We start from the raw sequence: 9,021 nt of genomic DNA on the forward strand, positions 1-9,021 counted from the left end.
TCGTTTTGTAGTGCATTGCTTTTTGGTATAGGTTGACAATCTTAGTTAATATGTAAATTGGAAACAATTATTCAAATCCTAATCTGATTAATAGTTTTTGTCAATGCTTAACCATGTTTTTATCAGATCAGCTAAACTCCATCTATATCTAACTTCTATCTAACTAAAACATAAATTTTTAAAAACAATTTGTGAAAATTACTTATAACAATGTAACGAGTATAAAGAAGTAAAAGCTATAATTAACCTGACGGACCAATCAAAATGTATTCTTACAATGAGTGATTCAAAAGCAAAGGACTCTTAATATCTTCATCGCAATACCTAAAAGTCTAAATAGAATAGTAATTAATCAAATTCAGTTGTTCCTATTTTCAAATTCCCATACCTGTACAAAGACCAAAGAACGAACGAACCTATCATATATACCCATGCACTGGTCAAAAAGAGCTCTCATTAATCTGCCATAAACAGATAGTTCAAGTCCTCCACGGTGAGATGAGACTGTCTGCTTCCCTTTTCATCTTCACCAAATGCAGAGGCTACCATCATTCTCTTCTTTTGCTGCATTGACAAAACTTGTTCAGAGATCAAATACGAGAAATGGTTTGAAAGGCTTACTGAGAAATAAAAGAGAATCAAGTCAACCAATTCCACATACCTGAAGGGCTAATATTCGATCTTCGACTGTGTCTTTTACTGTGAATCGAACCACTGTTACTGGTCTTGTCTGTCCTATGCGATGTGCTCTATCGATAGCCTGATCCTCGGTTGTTGGGTTCCACCACAAGTCTAGCATTAGAACATGACACGCTGCTACCATGTTAAGTCCGAGACTAGCAGCCTTGAGTGACATGATCATTACAGTAACCTACAAAGTCAATCAATCAACATATCATCATGTCTTAGCATATCATAAACAAGCGAGCCAACCCAAATCTTCAAGATTTCATTAATGGCTATGTACCTCAGGGAGAGTGTTGAAATCCTGCACTGCTTTATCTCGAGCAGCAACTGACATTGTTCCATCGAGCCTTCTATACTGAATACGCGATCTTATAAGAGAAGCTTCAAGTAGGTCCAGCATCTTTGTCCACTGAGAAAAACAAATGGCCTTTTCTGATTTTTGAGAGATCTGATTCATATCTGTCGAATCCTGCGGTCTGGCAAGTGACTGTAAGATCTCCAGAGCAGCCTTGATTTTAGATGACTCATATGGAAGACCTTCGGAACAAGGGACAACTGTCTCGACTTGAACTGAAGTGGCACTATCATGCATGGAAGGCACAGCAGCAAGTCTGGCATTGCAGTTTTCATTCGGGCATAGATTAGTATCGCCCGTAAGGCACTCATAAAAGCACTGCTTACAGAAAACGTGACCACAGACTGACACAACAGCATCCTCAGGTGAATCCTGCAAGTAAAGTAGAGAGATAGATTAAGGCCTAGTCGAGATATCTATATTATGGTTTGACAATAAGAGATAAGATAACAACTCGAAGGATCTGCATTTATGATTTTTAACATTCACTCATGCTTCAGGACTTCACTTTCACATTCATCAGGAAATAAAAAAGAAAAAGAGAAAACAAGTTGTCTGATAATTTACAAGACAAAAGAATCTTACATTGCAGATACCACAAATTTGCAACGAAGCTTCTGATAAATTCTCCTTCTTAGCTAATCCGAGCGAGGATTCCCAAGTAAAATTGTATTCACCTTTCACGAGAAGAGGGTGATCACAAGCTTGGCGAAGACGCAAGAGCATCAACAAAATATTTACATAATTTTGCTTTACTGTCCCGGCTTCTTTATATTCCTGATAAAATAATAGAAAACTTCAAACATTGATATGCATAAATACATTTTAAGAGCATAACACCATACACTCATGGTATATTGCGAAAACTTATAAACAAACAAAAACGTAGTCCACTCTCCACAGACATACCTGGAATTGATCACGAGATGTGTGCTCTAAGTTGGAGTAGAAATCACGTTCCTCCTCAGTGAATTCAACTTTTCTCAACTCAATGGACTTCGGAGGTAAAGAGACTATGGGTTTCCCGTCAATAAGCGAACCTAATGTGTTAACCAGTTAAAACCCATAAATGACAACCTTAGATGAACATTAAAGCAATTTGGCTTCAATATCAGTAGACTGACCTTTAGTTCGGCGAAGCATCACTGTTTTAAGGATAGCCTGCAGCTTCTGATATCCTTTCACCGGGGTCTTAGCTACAGGGTTCTTAATTGAGTTACAGAACAAAACGTAGGAAGAATAAGGATCATATCTGAGAAACCGGAAGTAGCTGTAGAGATCATCGATTGAATTCTGGATTGGAGTACCAGACAGACACCACCTCCGTTTGGCACGAAGGCCCCAGCATGCTCTTGCAACTTGGGTCTTGTGATTCTTAATGCTCTGTGCCTCATCCAGAACAACTCTGAACCAGGAAACTTTCGCAAGAGGGCCCGACTGAGCCTCAACCGATGCGTGATCAAGCCGTTTCTTCTTCTTGGAGCCCTTCTTTTGAGAATCGGGAGGATATTTCCTTTTCTTGTTTGGGCAAAGGCCAGCAGCTGCACCTTCACCATTATGTACATCATCCTTCTCTTCATCCTCATCATCAACAAGAGGCTGCTTTGGCACTTCCATGCTCACGATAGAATATGTAGTAACCACAACATCATATTTAGCCAACTCATGAGGATCCTTTGTTCTGCTGGGCCCATGGTATACAAGTACAGAGAGATTCGCTTCACTAGTTACCTTCTTGCATAATTCATCACCCCACTGACGCATAACACTAGTGGGACAGACAACAAGCGTTCCAGCAGCTGGCCTTCCCTTCACCTTACCCACACTATTTCCAACAACTTCCTCGCTCCTTCCATTGGGTTTTGAGGACGCACATTCCCCACCCTCGCTTTCTAAGTCAAAAAATTCTTTCTTGATACTCTCTTCACATACTCGGGAAGGTGTAGACCGTTCCTTTAGTATGAGTGCTATGGTGGAAATTGTCTTCCCAAGTCCCTGCAAAAGATAATTAAACCAAGATTCAAAAGGAAAACATTAAGAAATTTGACAGAATTTTAGCTTTATGTCTGTTAACCACTGACATGAAAAAGGTCACAACAAAAGACAATAACCTGATCATCTGCAAGAATTCCTCCCGAACAGGGGAAGCAAGTTGTCTCCTTATTGGCCATCCATGACAATGCAATTCGCTGTCAAGGAATAAGAATTACGAAAAAGTCAAGTAACTATATCGACTATCATTAACCAAAACAAACAACCTTCAAGTTGAAAAATCCTATCAACTGAATAGTATTCCATTCCTCATTTCTGGGCCAAATTTCCACAGGTAAACATACAGTACGTTCAGAAAGTACACGAGGCCATTAATTTCTCAGCGTGTGTTTTTGGACATGTACAGGGAGTGTTTGAATTTTGATAGTTTCGTACATACCTGATGTCTCATAAGCGGAACTGCCAAGACACCATCAGGAAGACTTGCTTCAGCATTAGGCAGAGAGAGATCCTGTCATATCAGACAATGTCAGTAGACCTAATGAGCCTGAGGTAAAACCAAGAATATAGGTTAATATGGAACTGTCATTAATTGCAAACTTGCGACACATCCAAATAACAGAAAACCATCAGGAACCTCAATACATAAAGCATTCTCAGCTAAATCATGTGCAGAGTTGCAGAACATATTTTTAACAGAAATAAATATATAGTCGCTGCCCGTGAGAGTCAAACAGAATCAACAGCTGCTAACCTGCAATGCAGCTTGATAGATCATATTTTCTTTGTTGGACTGGAGCCTCGTGCCTCCAGGTTGATTAAAAGTATGAGCACTAGAAGAATATTGTGAAGAAACCACCGGACTTTTCATAGCTAGAGGTCGATATGGGTTTGCAGATTGACCATTAGTTTCTATTATGCAGACGTCAGAATCATCATCACTGTCAGATATATATTCTGAAGAAACAATTTGAACTGATTCAAAGCTTCCATTTAAGAAATTATAATCACTGCTCCTTGGTTGAATATGTTCATGGGTTCCTTGTTGTGTCGGAGAGCTTAAATACCCATTGATCTGTGTCGCTGGGCTCGGATCTGCTGCAACATATTGCAAACATGCATTTGAATCATAAAATTTATTGGAATTGCCACTGTCTTGACTAGGGAAACTAGTTTGATGTGCCGTAAATGCGAATCCTTCTTCAATATCTGTTTGATAGGACACTGAACAGCCAGATGCACCAGACCACCAATGGCTGGTTTCCCCAGGTGCATAAACAGGGTCCATAATACTTTCTTCCTTCCGAACTGAACCGTAAACCACTTTCTCTGATTCAGCCTCTGGCTTAACCTTCACACGGGCAGCTTTATTACCCTGAAAACTGCTTGAACAATTACCAGGCCGGTCAACGTCATAATCAGCTAAGTGACTGTCAAAACTATTGTAAGGTTTGCCACAGGGAAGAGAAAATGAAGGATTACTTTCATACTTGAAACTGATCCCTCTTTCACTGGAGAAATCAACCGCAGGTTTCCTGTCTAAAGATCTGTTATCTACTCTCCCGTGTCTATCAAAAACCATCCGGCTGGCATCATCCGACTGACACTCACTCACTCCACTATCAGCATCATTTACAGCTTCTTCTTTATTGGGAAAGAACTGAAACGCAAAATTCTGGACAAAATTGGGGGCATGTTCTGATGACGATGCACTTGTGTTGTAGCAATTTGGTGCAGAAGAGAGACAGTTATCCGTACCGTCGCTGAGAGTATTGGACTCAGAACAAAAACCAGACATGGTGGATGAATTATGAGCAGCTCCATATCCAGGAACTTCCTCGAAAAAAGTTGTGGGGCTGCACGACGCCACTGCCATATGATGTAACATCAATGAGGAATATGGAAATTAACAACAGGTAGATGAAATTTTTAGAAGATAAAAGTGCATACATTTGGAATCAGTTATCATGTCATCCTGCTTGGATAAAGTGTCAACGTTAGAGTTCACGGGATGGAAGGAGACGTTGCCAGCATGGTCAGAGAAACAAGTATTGCATCTGTCCATGGAACCAGACGATACACTACTAGTCATCTCAGAATGAGCTACTCCGCATGTTTCGACAGGATGCCCATCCTGGCTCACCGGAAACCAATCTTTAAGACTTGCAGAGCAAGTACGAGCAGGTGAAGGACTAAGGCCAGGGTCAACTTTCACATGGTCATCAAATGTGAAGTTAAATGAATCCCGAGAAGGTAACCAGTCAACCATCTGAGTTCCTAAAGAAGAAGAAGAAAAATATCTTTAAGCATAGAAGTAGCAAAACACCCATTCAGTTGATATGATTTAGAGCAACTAACCATTTTGCGAGTGTGAATTCTTGAGCTCGTCAGCAGCTGGAGATGAATTATCTTGGCTACCCTAGAAAAAAATAAGCCACTCAAAAGTTTAGTTTTCAATTTTTTTTTTTTAAAAAAGAATCATTTAATCGCTTAAATCATCTACAATTCAAAATAATTTATCAGCATTCAAATAAAAATACAAATTCGATGTTTGTTTGTAATGCAATTGAAGTGTAGGATTCTGAATTAATTTCGTGTAATCGAAATTATCAAGCTCCCTACCTCAGCAGAATCGGGCTTCTCATCTAGGATCCGATAAATCGTTTCGATGTCAATAGTGAGATCCTCGTCGTCGTCTTCAAATTCAAAATCATCAGGAGGAAATCCATCGCCCACGGCAAACACTGAACCCTCCTCGCCCATCACGAAAAATAAACCCTAATCCGGGGGGAAAACAAACCCTAAATCCGGAAACACGGAACGAGAAATCAACAGTCACGCGCAATGATCATCCTAGAGAACCAATCAGTCAATCAATCTTGTAGATGCGGAGATTTGGGAATTTTGGGGGTGATTCAAAGAAGGCTTGCCGGTATTGGTTTTTGAAGGGGACCGGAATTTTCGAGCAGTTCGGTCTATAAAAAACGAGACTTTTCCCACTACCCCGACGGTGGTTGCTTTCTTTTTTGGCTTTCTCCCGATTGGAAAAGGTAAAGATGGTAGGTACTTCTTCACACTTAAATAAGGATCGGTCCTGCAGATCTTTTCTTGCTTTGTTTATTTATTTTTACATTTATCATTTTATTTTTATTGAGCTACCGTGTATCTGCGGTTCATGCGTAATTGAAATGCGGTACAGTACAACTACAATTTTAAGTAAAAAGCAATACAAAATATTGTTTAGGACAAATTTCCAAAATAGCATTTTTCTAAGTTTATATCACAAAAATAGCATTCAAAAACTAAAATGACCAAAATAGCACCTTTCTAAGTTTATCCTTTGAAAATTTTAATTTTTTTTATTTTTCAAAATTTAAAATCTTATCCCCAAAACCTCATTTCTCAACTCTAAACCCTAAACCCTAAACTCTAAACCCTAAACCCTAAACCCTAAATCCTAAATCCCACCCTTTAACTCTAAACCCTAAGTTTGTGACTTTTGATAAAACATTAAATGCTATTTTTGTGACTTTTGATCTTGAGTGCTAGTTTGGGAACATAAACTTGATTTAGTGCTATTTTTGTCTTTTTCTCTATTGTTTAATTAGTGACAATATCTATTTGCGGTATTGAATAATTGTTTAATAAAATAATATTTTTTTTAGTATATAATATAGTTAAATAATATAAAAATATAATTAGATTAAAACATTAAATAACAAAATAGGCCAAAATAATTTAGATTGGGAAAAATATATTTAGCGGATTCACAAAAGAAATATAAAATAATTTAATTTTTAGAAAAAAATATGTACATCTTTTTATTTTGTAATTAAAAAATTGAACTCAGTTTTAGCGAATTTATTTAACTATTTATCGAATTAACTCAAATACAGTTTTTAACATAATTTGTAACTGGATAGATAAACAAATCAGGGTTTGACTGATCGGTCCATTTCAATTTTCAAAACACTTGTCAGGGATTGAGATGTGATTTAGTACAAAAGTTTTTTGGGGATTTTGAATTTTTGACTTTTTATGAATATCCATTTGGGTTCGGATTCGGGTTCGGTCCAGATAAAACCTATAACACAAAATACTGTAAAATAAAATCCATTTGCTATCTATGTTGGGTTCGGATCGATTCAGATTCGGTTCAGATTTGGTTTTTTTGTCCAGCCAAAATTTTAAGTATATAAAAATTTATTTTTGATATTTAGATATACATCATTTTGGTTTGATGAAGTGTTTCGGAAATAAAAATATATAATCTGATCGTTTAAGACTAGTTAGAGCATAAGGATTAGCAGAATCCTATATGTTCACAAATTTAATGATTTTTAATAGTTAGAAGAAATTAGCTAGGTCTGAAATTGCTTAGACATTTATCGATTTAGCGTGTTTGGAAAAGTATAGAGTATTTGGTTTATCAAAAGAAGAGTAGTTATTGGTTGAAATGTCATATGATGGAAGTTTTTACAAATCAAAACTACTTGATAAAACGGCTGGTTGGATCATTGATTAAAAGAAGTAGAAGGTTTTGTACTTGGGAGCTAGAGAATGTAAACATGGCAAGGTGGACTGATCTCAATACCTCTTTAGGAAAAACATGTTTGAAGACACGTAATTTTCAAAAGATTGCAAACAATTTTTTACTAATCCTATGTTCTAAAATGTATTGCATCAATTCTCAATTAATATAGTTTTTTCTTTTTCTAAGTTACAAAAAAACTAATGAAGATCCAAATGTTTAAGAAATCGTTTTTCTATTCATTTTTAATATGTTAGTTAGATGATTTTCCGCATGCATGATATTTATATAAATTGGTAAGAAAAAAACTAGAAAATATTGGTCATCTATATCTTATTTTATTAAAACAGGAGTACACTTATAGAATAACTTAAAAGTTACACAATATTTACAGCCAAATGTCATTGAGAATTAAATTAATCTCACATTAAAAATAATTGTCTTTTCCACATATTCATTGTTTTCCTAAAATAACTCAAACGAACTGCAAAGAAGAAAACAGATTATTAATAACTCAAACAAACTACATTGTTTTCCTAAATGTGATTTCCACGACTATAATAAAGGAACTACATCAATTTAGAATCCAGAATATTAAAACAACCACAAAATCTTTGATTTTACTCTTATAATAAATGAACAAGCATAAAATCTTAAATAAACATTTACGCCTACACTTGCGGAACAAGCACAATATCTTATCACGTTTTGGACATTTGTTTTTACTTTTCCAAATTACTTCATTAATTTTATTTATTTTATGTATTAACCATAATAATTTCATGTGTCTAAATGAAATTACTTCATTAGTGACAAGAAGTCAAACCGGTTAACAAAATTATTTTTATTTGTTTACTAAATCATTTAGACATGGTCATTCATGTATTCGTTCAGATGCATATCGGTTTTTATGGATATCAAGTTTTTGAATTTAAAGTTAAACTATGTTCGGGTATTATAAATTTTCGAACAAAGTTCAAGTTGGATTCTTTCGGATCCGGGTAAGTTTGTAGGAATCTAAAAATATATAAATAACCTATATGTTTTAAGAATGTCACTAAACAATTTATAAAAAGTAAAAACCAAACCCGCACGGATGTGCGGGTCAAGCTCTAGTCTATATTATTAAAAGAGAAGTACCCATTTGAAAATGTTCTTACTTCATTAATTAAACTCCTTTTTTTGCTTGTATTTTTCAGTTGCATTTATGAAATATCCTAAAATGAATAAAACTGTCTAATTTATTACTTGTCTTTTCAGTTACATTAATGAAATATGCTTAAATGAATTTAAACTTCTTATTTTATTATTTGTCTTTTTCAGTTACCTTAATGAAATATCCTTAAATAAATTTGGACATAATGTCATTTAATCAACCAAAAAAACTCATGAGTTATCCTTACGTGCATAATTTTAATAATGGAGATTTTTAAAAACGTGCATCATTAAAATGTTA

The 9,021-nt window shown here is 35.7% G+C and overlaps 1 protein-coding gene across 2 annotated transcripts; it reads right to left on the minus strand.

The window, feature by feature from the left end:
- Window positions 1–220: 220 nt before the first annotated feature.
- On the minus strand, window positions 221–6,100 carry LOC106342306 (ATP-dependent helicase rhp16-like). Of its 2 annotated transcripts, XM_013781193.1 has the most exons (12): window positions 5,657–6,100; window positions 5,393–5,453; window positions 4,985–5,311; window positions 3,789–4,903; window positions 3,474–3,545; window positions 3,154–3,231; window positions 2,167–3,037; window positions 1,952–2,082; window positions 1,628–1,819; window positions 968–1,414; window positions 662–871; window positions 221–564 (listed from the first exon to the last, which is right to left on the minus strand). In XM_013781193.1, exons 1-12 carry the CDS (start codon window positions 5,795–5,797, stop codon window positions 457–459), a joined length of 3,753 nt encoding a protein of 1,250 aa, XP_013636647.1. In that variant the 5' UTR covers window positions 5,798–6,100; the 3' UTR covers window positions 221–456. The 2 variants fall into 2 exon arrangements, with proteins under 2 accessions (XP_013636647.1, XP_013636648.1); XM_013781194.1 differs by lacking the exons at window positions 5,393–5,453; window positions 5,657–6,100 and having other exon boundaries at window positions 3,789–4,694; window positions 4,793–4,903; window positions 4,985–5,222.
- Window positions 6,101–9,021: the final 2,921 nt, after the last annotated feature.

The sequence above is a fragment of the Brassica oleracea genome, chromosome C4 (genome assembly GCF_000695525.1).
Source record: "Brassica oleracea var. oleracea cultivar TO1000 chromosome C4, BOL, whole genome shotgun sequence".
NCBI classification, from domain to species: Eukaryota; Viridiplantae; Streptophyta; class Magnoliopsida; order Brassicales; family Brassicaceae; genus Brassica; species Brassica oleracea.

What these genes read in the sequence shown, in the direction of transcription:
- LOC106342306 (XM_013781193.1), bottom strand. Translation starts at nt 5,797, where the DNA reads ATGGGCGAGGAGGGTTCAGTGTTTGCCGTGGGCGATGGATTTCCTCCT. An exon ending in CATGATAACTGATTCCAAAT is followed by an intron (nt 4,904 to 4,984) that starts GTATGCACTTTT and finishes ATCATATGGCAG; the next exon opens with TGGCGTCGTGCAGCCCCACA. An exon ending in GATGCTTCGCCGAACTAAAG is followed by an intron (nt 2,083 to 2,166) that starts GTCAGTCTACTG and finishes TTAACACATTAG; the next exon opens with GTTCGCTTATTGACGGGAAA.